The 18233-nt window shown below is 37.5% G+C and overlaps 2 protein-coding genes across 2 annotated transcripts in view; both read left to right on the forward strand.

Annotated features, from left to right (window-relative positions):
- LOC141344335 (protein crumbs homolog 1-like) overlaps positions 1 to 8143 on the forward strand; it is a 30054-nt gene extending 21911 nt beyond the window's left edge. The window contains exons 7-8 of the mRNA XM_073849204.1: positions 5146 to 5268; positions 7151 to 8143. Of these exons, the coding sequence (XP_073705305.1) occupies positions 5146 to 5268; positions 7151 to 7403 (376 nt within the window). The 3' untranslated portion in view covers positions 7404 to 8143. The remainder of the gene's footprint in view (positions 1 to 5145; positions 5269 to 7150) is intronic.
- Positions 8144 to 10349: 2206 nt separating this feature from the next.
- Positions 10350 to 15904, forward strand: ahsg2 (alpha-2-HS-glycoprotein 2). The gene is made up of 7 exons (XM_073849537.1): positions 10350 to 10619; positions 10821 to 10931; positions 12237 to 12321; positions 12414 to 12568; positions 12657 to 12761; positions 13160 to 13219; positions 15363 to 15904. Exons 1-7 carry the CDS (start codon positions 10404 to 10406, stop codon positions 15684 to 15686), a joined length of 1056 nt encoding a protein of 351 aa, XP_073705638.1. The 5' UTR covers positions 10350 to 10403; the 3' UTR covers positions 15687 to 15904.
- The last annotated feature ends 2329 nt before the right edge of the window (positions 15905 to 18233 follow it).

Genomic DNA, 18233 nt, shown 5'->3' on the forward strand with positions numbered 1-18233 from the left:
AAATATTTTATTCCATTATGATGCTATTTTAATTCTGTAGAACAGTGACAATATAAAAAGCATTATTATTATTATTATATTTAGGGGGCAATATATTGTTGTTCTTATAATGCTTATTAATGTTTTTCTCTAACAGTATCAATTAATATTTAAATGTATAGCTGTCCTTACAAGTTAGGAAGGGGGTCCCTCACATGATCATAATTTCCTTGGCATCCAAAAGTTTAAAAACCCCTGCTGTAAGCCTGCCAATATAAGCAAACCTGACCAATCACAGTAATTGACAGGCAGAATTTAGCAGTTTATTAGTCATACAGTTTTTTTTATATATCAACTATGTATTCCATTAATTGGTATGCTTTGTTGGCCCAAGAAAAAATAACAGTAAGCTAACACCATGTTTCCTGATGATATCTCCCAAGGATAACACGTGAAAAGCAACGGTCCTAGTACTGAGCCTTGTGGTACTCCATACTACAGTCGTGGCCAAAAGTTTCGAGAATTACATAAATATTGGAAATTGGAAAAGTTGCTGCTTAAGTTTTTATAATAGCAATTTGCATATACTCCAGAATGTTATGAAGAGTGATCAGATGAATTGCATAGTCCTTCTTTGCCATGAAAATTAACTTAATCCCGAAAAAAACTTTTCACTGCATTTCATTGCTGTCATTAAAGGACCTGCTGAGATCATTTCAGTAATCGTCTTGTTAACTCAGGTGAGAATGTTGACGAGCACAAGGCTGGAGATCATTATGTCAGGCTGATTGGGTTTGAATGGCAGACTTGACATGTTAAAAGGAGGGTGATGCTTGAAATCATTGTTCTTCCATTGTTAACCATGGTGACCTGCAAAGAAACGCGTGCAGCCATCATCGCGTTGCATAAAAATGGCTTCACAGGCAAGGATATTGTGGCTACTAAGATTGCACCTAAATCAATAATTTATAGGATCATCAAGAACTTCAAGGAAAGAGGTTCAATTCTTTTTAAGAAGGCTTCAGGGCGTCCAAGAAAGTCCAGCAAGTGCCAGGATCGTCTCCTAAAGAGGATTCAGCTGCGGGATCGGAGTGCCACCAGTGCAGAGCTTGCTCAGGAATGGCAGCAGGCAGGTGTGAGCGCATCTGCACGCACAGTGAGGCCAAGACTTTTGGAAGATGGCCTGGTGTCAAGAAGGGCAGCAAAGAAGCCACTTCTCTCCAAAAAAAAAAAAAAACATCAGGGACAGATTGATCTTCTGCAAAAAGTATGGCGAATGGACTGCTGAGGACTGGGGCAAAGTCATATTCTCCGATGAAGCCTCTTTCCGATTGTTTGGGGCATCTGGAAAAAGGCTTGTCCGGAGAAGAAAAGGTGAGCGCTACCATCAGTCCTGTGTCATGCCAACAGTAAAGCATCCTGAGACCATTCATGTGTGGGGTTGCTTCTCATCCAAGGGAGTGGGCTCACTCACAGTTTTGCCCAAAAACACAGCCATGAATAAAGAATGGTACCAAAACACCCTCCAACAGCAACTTCTTCCAACAATCCAACAACAGTTTGGTGAAGAACAATGCATTTTCCAACACGATGGAGCACCGTGCCATAAGGCAAAAGTGATAACTAAGTGGCTCAGGGACCAAAACGTTGAAATTTTGGGTCCATGGCCTGGAAACTCCCCAGATCTTAATCCCATTGAGAACTTGTGGTCAATCCTCAAGAGGCGGGTGGACAAACAAAAACCCACTAATTCTGACAAACTCCAAGAAGTGATTATGAAAGAATGGGTTGCTATCAGTCAGGATTTGGCCCAGAAGTTGATTGAGAGCATGCCCAGTCGAATTGCAGAGGTCCTGAAAAAGAAGGGCCAACACTGCAAATACTGACTCTTTGCATAAATGTCATGTAATTGTCGATAAAAGCCTTTGAAACATATGAAGTGCTTGTAATTATATTTCAGTACATCACAGAAACAACTGAAACAAAGATCTAAAAGCAGTTTAGCAGCAAACTATGTGAAAACTAATATTTGTGTCATTCTCAAAACTTTTGGCCACGACTGTACACTTGTGATCAGTATGGCGCCTCATCATTTAGTTGGCCCATCTAATTAATATTCATGAGCCTTTCTTCTGATTGGGCTGTTGTTTTCTGATTGACGCACATCCAGGCCAACCACAGTTAACTACGGTCATGTATGCTTTAGCCGAGCCCAGAGCCATACTGCCCTCCAAAGGCAAAGCGCAGTAACTACACATTTGGTCAAAATTGAGTTAAGGCTTAAAATGGACATTGTGACAACTGTTTTGTCTTGTGGCAAAGTCTCCTGGTTCAATTGTGTCCTGTTTCAGAGAAACCAGAGTTTCAACATGTTTGACTAGCTGGTGTAAAAAATTTAAAGGCATTTTTCTCAGTTTCAGTGTTGGCGTAGTTACTGTACTTTGCCTCTGGAGGGCAGCATAGAGAGCCTAGCCTGCTGATACTCAACAGGATCATTCAGAACGATCAGTAATGTTTTTTCTTTTTCAAACACCGAATGCAGTAAGCTACATAACTGTTGCTTTAGTAAAGCCCCTTTCACAATGCGCGCTGATTCTGGAAAATTACGGGAACGAGCGCTGTGTGAACAAAAGCCAGAACCATAAAGGCAGTGTTGTAGTGATGATGCACGTTATCATGCGACTCTTCACAACGAAAAAATACGTGCAAAGTGGAATGAAGCGCCGATCGGGCAGAGCCAGCTCCTCACGTTCAGCGCTGAAGCACAGTTTGTTCAGGTTAGTTTCAGTTTAGTGAAACGTACGCGTCGCATTACATCTCACATCCAAACGTCACATGTCTTTATGGGTTGTGTGTAAAGCACGCACAGATTCCGGAAAACAACTGTGAATGAACCAAATTAAACAACTCCGGAACAAATCATGGGAAACATTATCCGTGTATTTACCGGAATCGCTGTGTGAAAGAGGCTGAAGTTGACGTGCCAGTGGTCTCTTATATTCACGTTGTTCTGAAGCCTGTGCAATGATGTAGTTTCGACATCTATCGACTGAACAGGGTTTTCTCGACTTGTTTTCGTGTTGATGTTGCGTAGCAATGTTATGGACACGATATTGTCTGGGTTTGACAAAAGGAGGGTGGGACGTGATTGGTGCTCGGGGTGGTGACTGAAGGCGGTGACTGAGTAGATCGGACGTCACATCTTTGGGGAAGTCACAGTGGCTCGTGAAAATGAACAGCTACTTTAAGCAGGCTGTGTGCAGTTTACTGTGGATTGACTGTTTTGAAACTCATATGGTAGTTACATAGCCCCTAGACCTCAGTTATCATGAAAAAAGCCAGGAAATTTCGATTTTGACAATATGGGACCTTTAAATGTATAACTGCCTTTACATGTTAGAAAGAGAGTCCCTCACATGATCATACTTTTCAGGTGCATCCACAAGTTTGAAAACCCCTGCTGTAGGCCTGCCAATATTAGCAAAACTGAACAAGCACAGTAATTGACAGGCAGAGGCATTTTTTTTTTCAGAATTTAGCAGCAGGAAATTACTAGTCATCCAGTTTTTTATATCAACTATGCATTTCGTTAGTTTCGTTAAATGGTTATTGTAAAGAGTATCATCAGCGTAACAGTGAAATCTAACACCATGTTTCCTGATGATATCTTCCATGGGTAACATGTAAAGTGTGAAAACAACGGTCCTTGTACTGAGCCTTGTGGTACTCCATACTGTACTTGTTCTTATTACTCTTAATGTAGTTTTTCTGTAACAGTAGAAATTCATATTAAAATGTATAACTGCCATTACATGTTAGAAAGTGAGTCCCTCACATGATCATACTTTTCAGGTGTATCCACATGTTTGAAAACCCCTGCTGTAGGCCTGCCAATATTAGCAATCCTGAACAAGCACATTAATTGACACGCATAGGCATTTTTTCCTCTTCAGAATTTAGCAGTAGGAAATTACTAGTCATCCAGTTTTTTATATCAGCTATGCATTCCGTGAGTTTTGTGAATTGGTATGTTATATAGAGTATCATTATCATAACAGTGAAATCTAACACCATGTTTACATGTAAAGTGTGAAAAGCAACAGTCCTAGTACAGAGCCTTGTGGTACTCCATACTGTACTTCTTATAACTCTTAATATAGTTTTTCTGTGACAGTATCAATTAATATTAAAATGCATAACTGCCTTTACATGTCAGAAAGAGAGTCCCTTACATAATCATACTTTTTAGGTGTATCCACAAGTTTGAAAACTCCTGCCAATATTAAGCAAACCTGAAAAAGCACAATAATTGACAGGCAGAGGCATTTCTGTTTGGCTTGCAAAAATCTTCCATTATTTTCATTGCTCTCAGGTACAGTACACGTATTCTATATATGACAACTTTTTTAGTTGGATGCAAAGAATAAAAAAATGTTCTATGTAGTATGAATCTGTGCAGTTTAACAGTAATCCAGACAAACTACATTTGTCACGTTGTCATTGTCGTGACTTTTAGCAACAGTTGCGTCACTGCCATTCACAACTCCACTCCTGTGGCCTCATGGGATAGTAAACAAATCAGATGTGCACTTTAGTACCTCACTTGAAAGAGTAGGTCATCCAAGGACTTTTGGCCTGCTGTTTTATCAATGCTGTGAATTCTGACAAACTTATCTTTTCACATACTGTTGGGAAGTGAAATAAAAACCTGTGAAATATGCTTTTCTCTATTAGAATCTTTCTTGCTTGCTCTTAAGTAGCACCGGTATATTTGTAGCAAGAGCAAATTATACATTTTATGGGTCAAAATTATAGATTTTTCTTGAATACCAAAAATCATTAGGATATTAAGTAAATATCATGTTCTATGAAGATATTTATAAATCCCCTACCGTAAATATATAGAAAATTATTTTTTGATTAGTAACATGCATTACTAAGAACTTGATTTGGACAACTTTAAAGACGGTTTTGTTTTTTTGCACCCTCAAATTCCAGATTTTCAGATAGTTGTATCTCAGCCAGATATTGCCCTATCCTAACAAACCATACATCAATGCGCTTATTTATTCAGCTTTATGATTAGTTTTTTTGGTCAAGGGTCACATATGTCTTAATAGAACAAGTTTGTACTAAGTGTTATCCTTTTATCATATTTTTCTCTAGATTCCCTAAACTTCCTGTGTCTTTCTGTGGGAACGAGAGATGGAACTACAGTTGCTTCAATGGTGGGAATTGCTCATCTGTAGAGGATAACTGTGACTGTCTACCAGGATTTAGTGGACAGTGGTAAGAACATGAACCCACAGAGGTTAAATTGTGTCATACCACAGAGAATAGGTGAAAACATTGAAAAAATGTAGAAATCATTCTAATATGCTGATTTGGTGCTCATGAAACATTAATACCAATGTTGAAAATAGTGCTGCTGAATGCTTTTGTGGAAACTTTCTTTGTTGAATAGAAAGCTCAAAAGAGCAGTGTTTATTTGAAATAGAACTACAGTCAGATCATAATTTATTCAGACATCTTCAACATTTCTCACATTACTTCACACAGTTTATTCACTATAGTTTAGAAAATGGTAATAAAATATGAGAAGAACTCAGAGTTAAACTGTGTCAGAACAAATTCATCTTGATAATGTCAGATAACTTTGATAGAACGGTATGTAATGGATTATAATCAATCAAAAATTCAGTCTGTTAATATGACAATATTTATACAACTATCAATACTTTGTTGACCAATAAAAGAATTAAAAGCATTACCAATTAAAGAAAAAACACTTAAGCAAAACATGGTCAGGTCAAAGTGTCTGAATACTTTTTGGTCCTAAATTTTGTATCAGTTTTACTGGTAGTCAACTGTGTGAAGAATTTTTGGATATAATATATCACAGTTTACTTTATTTCGTTATCCTCACTTACATAAATGTGCTATAGTGTCCTGTACCCACTAGTAAAAAAAAAAAAAAAATCTCAAAAGTTTCTAGTGTCTGTCTGGTGTCTGAATCATTTTTAGTTTGACTGCAATGCAGTGCAATCAGACTTAAAGGGGTAATTCACCCAAAAATGAAACTTTGATGTTTATCTGCTTACCCCCAGGGCATTAAAGATGTAGGTGACTTTGTTTCTTCAGCAGAACACAAACGAAGATTTTTAACTCAAACCGTTGCAGTCTGTTGGGCATATAATGGCAGTGAATGGGCACCAAACCTTTAAAAGTAAACAAAAACATGCACAGACAAATCCAAATTACACCCTGCGGCTCGTGACGATACATTGATGTCCTAAGACATGAAACGATCAGCTTTTGTGAGAAAATGAACAGTATTTATATCATTTTTTACCTCTGATACACAGCAATGTCCATCTGTCCTGAGCACAAGCTCAGCATCCGGCTCGTTACATGTGAACGCACTCTGGCGTAGTATATGCAAACTTCGGAAGCGATCTGACGCGTTTATACGACACTCATTGTTTACACAGAGCACAGAGATTGTGGGTATAGCGGCTATTCAAAATGGTAATTACTTGCGCTTATCCTGATTGTTCAAACCGATTTAAAGCTAAAAGATTACGTTTGCTTGAGCGAACTCATCCCGGGACTATTCACCGATTTCCTCTTCCATCATTTGTGTATACTACGCCAGAGTGCCTACACGTGTAACATGCTTGATGCTGAGCTCGTGCTCAGGACAGATGGATATTGATATAAATACAGTTTAGTTTTTTGCAAAAATCGATCATTTCGTGTCTTAGGACAACAATGTATCATCACAAGCCGCAGGGTGTAATTTGGATTTGTTTGTGCATGTTTTTTTTTTTTACTTTGAAAGATTTGGTGCCCATTCACTGCCATTAAATGCCTAACAGACTGCAATGGTTTGAGTTAAAAATCTTTGTCTGTGTTCTACTGAAGAAACAAAGTCACCTAGATCTTGGATGCCCTGGGGGTCAGCAGATAAACATCAAATTTTCATTTTTGGGTGAACTATCCCTTTAAAGTATCCAATAGCCTTGTAAACAAGGAGTGAGCTAGAAACCTTTTTCAAAAAATGTAAAAAGCTAGTTTTTCTGCCTACTTGGAATGCGCCGTAAGATGGCCTTCAAGCACTGCTCTTCACTGTGTGAGTCTCTTTGTCTAAAATGACTGATTTCTTTGACAGGTGTGAGCTGGAGCTAGATGAATGTGCGTCTGACCCCTGCCTGAATGGAGGCTTCTGCCGCAACCTGATCAACAGGTTCCAGTGTGTGTGCGAGATGAGCTTTGCAGGCGATCACTGTCAGATCGACGTCAGTGACTTCTACGTCTATGTGTTTCTGCTCCTGTGGCAGAACATCTTCCAGCTGTTGTCATACCTCATCTTGCGCTTAGACGATGATCCAGAGGTCGAGTGGAATGCAGCCAATGATGACTAGAACTAAGAACTGTGTCCTCTCAGACACTCATGTTGAATGGACACAATACATGAAGGCCTATTCACCTTTTTTTTGTAATAGATTTTCTGATACTGTGTTAGACTTCTGGTTCATAAGCCACCTTAGGGAAATAAGGAGAAGAATAACGGAGTGCAGTAAAATGGTAAAACTGTTTGCACTATAAATCATTGTGTTCATAATTAAGATATACATTAAAATAATATGGTAAGACACACCAGCTTGCAGTATCAAGCAGCAAAGCAAGCTGTTTTATACTGCTAAAAATAGCTGAATGTAAATGAGACCGGAAGCCTGACACATTAAATTTACAAATGGCCATGTCCATTCTTATGATAAGGTGGATAAATATTATTAAAGGCCATTATGGGAAGTCGCAATCATTGTTTTTGTACTAAGTGTAGTTTAAGAAACATTCAAAGAGAAAACTAATATGTGATTGGCATTCACAGCTATAAACAGCAGCTTCTGAATAATAATTCAGAGGAAATAAAACATTTTAGAGTAAAAAACTTAGATCTGACAGTGAAAGGCTTTTCGTGTGCCTTCCTTTTCCTCAATATCTATTGAAAATGCTTTCAAAATGTTTCTCATAAAGTGTGCAGAACACTAATTATAATATGTATGAAGCCCAATGTTATGAAAATACTGTCATATTCTCATGATAAGAAAAGCAGTTTAATATTCATGGATTTGCACATCATTAAATGCTTATTTCTTTTTTTCTGGAGTCAATATTTAATCCTGGACTTCTATACTGCCCTACAAAGCAAAAAGGCAGTATCTACGCCGAGTGCAGAACTGAGAAAAATGACTTTAAAGTTATCCTGTCATCCAGCCTGTTATCCAATGTTAAAACCGTCCCATGAGGATGCCACGAAATCACACACATTTGAGATAAGATATTTTGTCACATAACAAAGGATGCCTTGAATGTCATGAAAATGATAACTCATTTTTGACCAAAAATGAAGTTACTGCCTTTTTGCTTTGTAGGGCAGTATACCTCAGTGATCAAATGACTACCTAAGCTTTCTATTATTTTACCTTTATTGTACATTATCAAATTTTCATGATCAGATTTCTTTTGCAATTTTTTTTTAACTATATACAGTTGAGGTCAAAAGTTTACATACACCTTGCAAAATCTGCAAAATGTTAATTATTTTACCAAAATAAAAAGGATCATACAAAATGCATGTTATTTTTTGTTTACTACTGAGCTGAGTAAGATACTTCACATAGAATACATTTACATATAGTCCACAAGAAAAAATAATTGAATTTATAAAAATGACCCTGTTCAGAAGTTTACATACACTTGGTTCTTAATACTGTTTTGTTACCTGAATGATCCACAGCTGTGTGGGGTTTTTTGTTTTGTTTAGTGATATTTGTTTATGAGTCCCTTGTTTGTCCTGAACAGTTAAACTGACCGCTGTTCTTCAGAAAAATCCTTCAGGTCCCACAAAATCTTTGGTTTTACATCATTTTTGTGTATTTGAACCCTTTCCAACAATGACTGTACGATTTTGAGATGCATCTTTTCACACTGAGGACAACTGAGAGAATAATATGCAACTATACAGAAGGTTTAAACACTCACTGATGCATTAAGAGCTGGGGGGGGGGGGGGTGAAAACTTTTGAACAGAATAAAGATGTGTCCATTTTTCTTATTTTGCCTAATATCATATATTTTTTTTATGTTGTACTGCTCTTCAGAAGCTACAGAAGATATGCACATTTCCCAGGTGACAAATTAAATTTACCCTGATTCTTCAATTCAAAAAGTTTTCACTTCCTCTTTATGCATCATTTTTCCTTCTGGAGCATCAGTAAGCATTTGAACCTTCTGTAATAGTTGCATATGAGTCCATCAGTTGTCCTCAGTGTGAAAAGATGCATCTCAAAATTATATATTCATTGTTGGAAAGGGTTCAAATACACAAAATGTATGAAAAAACAAAGAATTTGTGGGACCTGAAGGATTTTTCTGAAGAACAGCAGGCAGTTTAACTGTTCAGGACAAACAAGGGACTCATGAACAACTATCACTGAACAAAAAACACAGCTGTGGATCATTCAGGTAACAACACAGTATTAAGAATCCCTCGAACATTTTTGCAGACTCTGCAAGGTGTATGTAAACTTTTGGCCTTTTAATAAGAGCATTACCAATATTTTTGTAATAAATGGTAATATTGTTCTAGCCAGCAGCTGTGTATATTGTAGTTTTGAGATTAACAACATGTTTCAAACTGAATGGATAGAATGTCTCAAATTAAGAGATTAAGTTAAATGTTTCTAGTTCTTTCTCAAAATGAAATTCGAAAGAAATATAGACTATAAAATTGAATATTAATTATGAATTTTTTAATCGTGTTTGCAAGCATCGCTCATGTTGTTGACCACTGGTGCAGTACTTGAACTGGATTTCTGCAATAGTCAGCCAAATAGAGTCCGAAAAACAAGTTTGCATGAAGTTATGTTTGCTTTTCATTGCTGGTTGTTCGATAAGCTCTAGAAACAGCAAAAAACATTTTTTAGAAGTATAGAAGTCAGTGTTTAAATTCTAACTGAACTTTTGCAAAAAAGTCAGTCAAATCAAAAGCTTCTGCTTTTCTGATTTTATTTGATCAAATAAACATGAGCTCATTCAAAAAAAACTTGACTGAATGGAAAGCTGGATGTTTACAATCAGGCTCCATTCAAGTTAGTTTTATCACCAAGGACGTGGTCAAAGTTTAAAAGCACCCCTGCTTCCCCAAATCAAACTTCAATTTGAACACCCACTCAAATTGCACAGTTCCGTTTACTTTGGCACCCAAAGATGGTTCATTGGTGTCATTTACGCAACTGAAGCCAGGACATCTTTACATTGACCATGTGGTCAAGACTAAAGTACAGCATATATATGTAGAGTGAACCAAACCCGTTTACCTTCTGTCCGCTTTAGGAGTTCAGGTTATTGCTGTTCAGCATGCAGCTCTGCGCTACCCTAACTGTTCTCGGGCTCCTGGTAATGGGGTCGTGGGAGCAGGGGTTGATGCCCACCATTGGCATTGACTTACCTCCCTGTGACTCTCCGGAGGCTGAAGAAGTGGCTCTGGTGGCTCAGGATTTCCTCAACGCTCAGCACACACACGGTTACAAATATGTCCTGAATCAAATTGACAAAATCAAGATCGTCTCCAGGGTAAGAATACGGATGATCGTGATTTTAGCAGTCATGAAAGTTGATAACATTAGCTTTAAAAATTTAAAGTGTATTATACGATTATTTTGTCCATTGAAATGTTTTAAGAATACAGAATTTGACGTTGTGATAAAACTAATGTTGTTCATTCAATCACTGAAAACATTTTACTACCTGTATTACTCAAATGTAATTTTGTAGCCACTTCAAGCCGACACATATCATCTGGAACTAGATTTTCTGGAAACAACATGCCATGTCTTGGATCCAACACCAGTGGCCCTTTGTCCAGTCAGACAAAAAATTTATACGGTAAGAACTTTATATATATTTTTTTATAATTCATGTGTACTTTTGTAAATATTGCAATTTATTAAAGGGATAGTTCATTCAATAATATAAATTCTGTAATTAATTACTCACCCTCATGTTGTTCCAAACCTGTAAGACCTTGATAAATGATATTTTTTGATGAAATCCGAGAGCTTTCTGACCTTGCATAGACAGCAACACAACTGACACGTTCAAGGCACAGAAAAGCAGTAAGGACATTGTTAAAATAGTCCATGTGACATCAGTGGTTCAACCGTAATTTTGCAAAGCTATGAGAATACTTTTTGTGCACAAAGAACGCAAAAATAATGACTTTATTCAACAATTTTTGCACCCTAGTGCCATTTTTGAGAGTACCAAAGAAGAATGGTTGAATAAAGCTGTAATTTTAGGTTTTTTTTATGCACAAAAAATATTCTCGTACACTGCAAAAAATGCTTTTCTTAATTAGTTTTTTTGTCTGGTTTCCAGCCAAAATATCTAAGAATATCTAAAAGTTCTAGGCAAGTAAAAATTATTTGTTTTCAGAAAAAACAAGTCAAAATTAGGTGAGTTTTCGCTTAGAACAAGCAAAATAATCTGCTAGTGGGGGTAAGCAAAAAAAAATCTTGTTTCAAACAGAAAACAAGAATATTTTTCTTGCCCCATTGGCAGCACTGCAAAAAATGTTTTTCTTACTTAGATTTTTTGTCTTGTTTCCAGCCAAAATATCTAAAAATTCTTAAATCAAGAAGGATTTTCTAGATGAGTAAAATTTTTTTTTTTTTTATTGTTTTCAGAACAAGCAAAATAATCTACCAATAGGGTAAGCAAAAAAAAAAAAAATCTTATATCAAACAGAAAATAAGATTACTTTTCTTACCCCATTGGCAGATTATTTTGCTTGTTTCAAGCAAAAACGCACTTAATTTTGACTTTTTTCTGAAAATAATAATTTTTTTTTTTACCTGTCTAGAAAATCCTTCTTCATGTAAGAATTTTTAGATATTTTGGCTGGAAACAAGACAATAAATCTAAGTAAGAAAAGCATTTTTTGCAGTGTAGCTTCATTAAATTGTGGTTGAACACAATCTTGGAATTTTTTTGGACCTTGATCATGGTAGTTATAATGCTGTCTAAGCAGGGTCAGAAAGCTCTTGGATTTCATCAAAAATATCTTAATTTGTGTTACGAAGACGAACAAAGGTCTTACGGGTTTGTAATGACACGAGGGTCAGTAATTAATGACAGAATTAAAATTTTTGGGTGATATATCCAAGTCTTGTCTTTCTGGTCCTCTTCTAGGCTGTTGAGGCAGATTGTGATTTTGTCCTGTCAAATACAACTCAAGGTCTGTCTGTTGTGGCCTTCAAGTGTAAAACTGAAACAGGTAAGAGGAAAACGCAAATCATTGTGAAAAACAAATTCACTTGTTGTCATCTGATTGCAGAGAGGAGACATTTTGTTTTTTTGTGTGTCTAGAATTCGAAGATGAATGCTTAGGCTGCCCTCAGCTCCTTCCTTTTAATGACACTGATGGCCTTGCGCTCATTGAAAACTCTTTAGATTATTTCAATAAAAATAATACTCACAACACAAAGTTTGCACTCCTTGAAATTGGACGCATGGGATCCCAGGTAACGTACATGGAATACTAAACATTTTCTTTAGATAATGAAGCTCCAAATAGACAATAATGCTGTTTTCTAATTTTCTTTTATGCAGATTGTCAGTGGTGGGCCCAAATACTTTGCAGAATATGCCATTATTGGGACAAACTGCACAAGTCAAGATGACGATACATGCACCCCTCAGAATCACACCGTTGCTGTAAGAATATTGAAATATCTTTGAGAGAGAGACTTGGCTGACTTGGCTGGCGTGCAACTGTGTAAATGTTTGTGCATCAAAGTCAACATGAAACTAAATCACCCTATTTACTTTTGTAAACACACTTTCCTAGTCTATTGTGCATAAGACATTGCTGTTCCACCATTGAAGCGACTTTACTTTTCAGATTATTCCACCAAGACCTCTTCATTTTTAAACCATGCCCATTTTCATGATCCACTCAAATCCCACGCATAAAATCAAGTCTCGTCCTCCATTTTTTCCTGTGTAATATCCTGTTTTGCTCAGAAATCACATAGATTACAGAAGCAGAATGGGTTGAACCATCTTTCATGTTGACTTCAAAGTGTCTAATCCATATTTGTGACTATTTTTAGATCCACGGACTCTGTCTGGCTGCAGGTTCTACCAATGTTGACTGCAAAATCTTTGGCCCAGTAAATACCTCTTTATTCTTTTATATTAATGCAATGTGCACTTGTTATGTAAAGCAATGTTAATATTGAAACTTAAATCAATAATTTGATTTATGTTAAATTTAAGGATTTATGTCAGAAGTTGATTACTGATCAACAATGTAGCTGCAAGCAGCAATTAAGGGGCCAAACACTACAAAAGCAACCTAGCAAACATCAGACCAACTGGAGTAATTGAAGCCATTTTAAGATGGTTTTAGTCAAAATGGCTGAAAAATCATAAATATAACCACTAGTAATATGATTTATCAAATCGATGTGGTGTGTTCAGTGTAAGGTGACAATGGCACACACAAAATTTTGTGTCAATGTGTCAAAGCTCTGCAGAGATACAACTTCAGACGTAGTCTGGCATCATGCCTCAAATTCGTTGCGGTGCTATACAGAAACAGTTTTGTCCATCGACACAAAATTCATATTCTTTTGTCAACACAGTCTGAAGATAATCTGATTGAATTTTGGTAAAAAATCAGACCAACAGTCTAGGAGGAGCTCAAAAAAGGAACGGCAGGAAGTTTGGCTGTCTATGGCATAATTGGTACTGACGTTTTCAGCATGACCCAAAGAATATATTGAGTCCAGTTTCATTACAATAAGTTAATATGTATAAGTTATTAGTGTTTTTAAATATTTAATCATTAATGGCTATTAGCACTATTGACCAATAGGTGGCGCTGTTACCGAATTGATTTGGTGTGGTCAGTGAGGTGAAAATGGCACACACAAAGTTTGGTGTCAATATGTCAAAGTTTAGCAGAGATACAGCCTCAGATGCAGTGTGGCATGATACCAGCAAATTCATTAAACGACAACCATTTTAGATATATACACAAAATCCATAAATTTTTGTCAGCATGGTCTGAAGTTGATCTTAGTCAAATTTGGTAAAAATTGGACTAATAGTCTAGGAGGAGTTTGAAAAAGTACATTTTCAACATAAATCAAAATGACGGTCAATACGTCAAAGTTTAGCAGAGATACAGTCTCAAAAGCAGTTTGGCATGATACCAGCAAATTCATTAAACGATAACCATTTTAGATATATACACGAAATCCATACATTTTTGTCAGCATGGTCTGAAGATGATCTGAGTCAAATTTGGTGAAAACTGGACCAACAGTCTAGGAGGAGTTCGAAAAAGGACATTTTCAACATAAATCAAAATGACGGACAGGACGTTCGGGTAACTATTGTAAAATTGGTATCTATGTTCTCGGCATGACTCAGAGAATATATTGAGACCAGTTTCATTCACAATAGGCTAATAAACTCAAAGGTTATTAGCATTTCTGGAAATTTCTTTATAACTTTTGACCACAAGATGGTGCTGCCACTAGACTTTTCAGGTGCTGAAGATATACTGCCTTTTGTACAGATACACCAATGCATTCATAAAATATAGCAATTTGTGACAAAATTCAAAATGGCAGACACAATGGCTGAAATGGGAAAATTGAGTATAGTTCAACTTGGCATGCTGTACAGAATCTAATGAGCCACGTTTTTTGGCCGAACCATTCAGAAGTTATAAGCAAAAATAGCCATTTTTCATATCTCCTAACGACTAGGTGGTGCTGTGCCAAAACAACTGTGCAGGTAGCATCAGGTCAGAGTTACTATAAAACACAAGTTTAGTCTCAATATGCTTAAGTATATATCAATATGCATTAATATGCATAAGACAGGTTCAAAAGTTATTAGCATAAACATGAGTGAAACTTTGGACAAGTGATGGTACTAGAGAGTTTGAGTAAGAGATTCTAAACTTGCTATGGTTAATGTTTAGACTTTTCTCTATCTGTGTGCAAAATTTCATAACTTTCCTGCGATAGATTCTATAGGCTGCCATATACTTCCAGAGTGGAAGAACAACAACATTTGGTGCTTGCCCCTAAAAATTAAACGAATCATAAAATAAAGTGGACATGATATTAGCAACTAAATGGTACATACTTTTGAAAAAGTGCTGCCCCAGTGATACCTTTTTTGCCACTATTACTGGCACAGAAACTACATCCTTGATCTTTAAACCTCAAACTCAGTTTAAGTTAAAGCAAAGAGTTAAAGACTTTTAAACTTTATCAATTCTTTTATTCACGACAGGCCCAAGCTGTGGACCCAGCTAGCAACACCACAGTGCGAGTCCAACAACTTCTGCATGCACACACCTTTGGACCTCAGCACAACCCCACCATCCACGACCTCAAGCATCATAAGCTGACAGCGCTCCATGACCCCTCATCAACCGGTCTGCTCTCTGCAGAATCCCTTGAATCAGCCGAGATCGTGGTGGCACCAAAGGTATCTCCTATTGTCAAGAGGGAGGTCGCACCAGAAGTGCCAGCACCAGCAGCAGATCTAACCGTGTCAGACAAAGCACCTCTTCTCATTGCTCCAATTTGTCCAGGAAAAAAGAAACATTTTTGATCTGGTTAAGTTTCATAAACTTATATAGATAGCATTAATGTGTCTTGAGTTCTGAGGTTGCAACCAATCTCCTAAGAGCAGTTTGTCAAAAGTAAAAGTTTTATAACAAATTAGGTACATGTATAAACAAAACTGGCCTTCTTGTCATGAAAGCATTTAAGGCTGGGCCTGTGTTATACTGTGGTGCTGTAATAAAATGTTTATCAGTATAACGTAAATGTGTGCCAGTATTTTTTTAATAAATATGCGGTGTTCTCGTAGCTTCATAACATTAGGGTTGAACCGCTGAGGTCACATACACCATTTTAACGATGTCCTTACTACTTTTCTGGCCCTTGAACATGGCAGTTGCATTGCAGTCTACGCAGGGTCAGAAAGCTCTTGGATTATCAAAAATATCTTAATTTGTCTTCCAAAGATGATTGAAGACTTTACAGGTTTGGGACGACATGAGGGTAAGTAATTAATGACAGCATTTACATTTTTTGTTGAACCATCCCTTTTGAAATTAAGGCTGTAGGAAGGTGCACCCCCAAACTTTTGTATGCATTTATGCCTGAATTCACCATTATTCACCAACACAAAGTGTAAACATTTGTTAAAAAAAAAAAAAAAAAAAAGAAAAAAAACTAAATTTAGCTCAAATCAAGTACATGCAAGGATGACAACTTTAACTTATTTGTAAAAACCACCTGAACAACTTAGTGCATCAAGACTCACTGGATTTTTACTGGATTGTTATCTTAACAAGGACTCAAAGTGAGTTCAACACAAAGTTTAAAAATAAACCAACAAACCAAAAGGGTAACAAAACCAGAGTCTTTAAAGAAAAGCCAATGACAGTTTTTTTTTTTTGGTCTCTTAAATGCTTTTATTAGTAGTTTGTACTGTTTCCAGCTCTCCACATTCTTCAGTCTACAGGGGATGGACGCCTCATATAACCTATATATTCATTCAACAAAAGAAAAGACACTTTAACCTCAGTTACGCTGCACCACTTTGGTAATTTTACAGTACATCAAGAACTGGTTCACCTACCATCTGCTTGGGAGCTGGACAGCAAAGCATCCTTGTTAGACTGAACAGCAGGAACCCAATGTGTCTCAAATAATTTTGAGTCCCTAAAAACAGGCACCACAGATTCTCCATTTGGAGGAAAATACAGCTGAGGGTTCATTTCTGGCACAGAGTCATGAATCTGCATCATGGGGTGAAAATTCAGTGGAGGGTTTTCTCCTTGAGTTTGCTCTGCTTGAGGTGACCCATTTGACAGCTCAAATGGATTGTGATTGGATGACATCGGAGTGAAAGAGTCTCTCGTGGGAGAATCAGGCATAGGGGGCCTGGCATTCGAATTGGCAGCTTGATACCAATAATTCATAAATACATTTTTGCCATGGGTTGGAGTCATTGTAGGTTTCAAAGCAATGTCCTGCTGGACCAATTTCTCAAAAGCAGGAACATTATTTGGAGCAACTAACATTGGCTGCGCATCATGGCCCCATGGGGAAAAATGTTGCTGCATCTCAGCCTGGTTAACTACAGGGTCTGAGCTTTGGTCCGAATAGGCAAGGGGTTCAGCAACTGGTCTATTTTGTAAGGTTCCTGAATGGAGCTTAGAAGGGGGTATAATAGGAGCAACATCTGCAGGTTTCATTCTAGACTGTGGAGAATCAGCCATTGAGTCCAACTTCCTAAAAAAGTAGGGGCACGTGGTTGGTCCTATCAAATGCTTTGAAGCATCAGGGGCATCAGTATCCTTTATGAGGGGATTCTCCACCAAATATTGCATTGCTGAATGATCTGAACTTGGTGGTACAGCTGTACCTTTTAAGTAAAGTGGGGCATAATTATAACCCATGCCCTGAATAAGGGGAAACCGAGTTGAGCCAGGAGATATAACGGGAGATGACAGCGTTTGGCCTGTAATTTTAGTCATACTAGAAATTTCAAGATTAGAAATTTGAAGAGGATGACCAAAATGGTGATGGTTGTGCTGGTGGTAAAAAACCGAAGGGGGTCCAGGGCAGAAAATTGGACAGTGAAAAGAATGTGCATGGGACGAACTAATTGGAATCACGGGAGCATGTATTGCGGCAGGAGTGTGAACAACTTCTGAAAATTTGGGGGATGAAGGGGTAGGATAAGTGATTTGGGGAGAATCAAAGTGTAGTCTCATAGGAGGACCCTTAATAACTGATGGGTATGGAACCACAGACACTTGAGGTTTTACGTCTTGTTCAGGTTCTTCTAAATGTTTGGTTGAATGGCAAGCAACAGCTGCAGAGGTGGAAACTGTAGTACTCTGGGGGACTTTTGTAGGAACAGGTGGCATTTCTGAACGACGTGGCGGGAAGGGTTTGTACCATGGATAGCGGAGTAACTGTGGCCCTGTCTTTATTGTAGGGGCAGGAGCAGGTGGTTCAGGCTCTGGTTTTGGTGGAGCATATGCTTCTGGTGGTCTTGGTTGGGTTTGATGTACCAAGTAGGGGACTTGAGGAATACCTGCAGCAAGTCCAGGTTTTCCAGGACTTAAAGGATACACCA

The sequence above is a fragment of the Garra rufa genome, chromosome 10, assembly GCF_049309525.1.
Source record: "Garra rufa chromosome 10, GarRuf1.0, whole genome shotgun sequence".
In the NCBI taxonomy this organism is placed as follows: domain Eukaryota; kingdom Metazoa; phylum Chordata; class Actinopteri; order Cypriniformes; family Cyprinidae; genus Garra; species Garra rufa.

Excerpts from the sequence above, each read along its gene's own strand:
- ahsg2 (XM_073849537.1), top strand. The coding sequence starts at position 10,404 with ATGCAGCTCTGCGCTACCCTAACTGTTCTCGGGCTCCTGGTAATGGGG. Across the intron at positions 10,620-10,820 it reads AAATCAAGATCGTCTCCAGG|CCACTTCAAGCCGACACATA; the intron begins GTAAGAATACGG and ends GTAATTTTGTAG. Across the intron at positions 12,322-12,413 it reads CAAGTGTAAAACTGAAACAG|AATTCGAAGATGAATGCTTA; the intron begins GTAAGAGGAAAA and ends TTGTGTGTCTAG.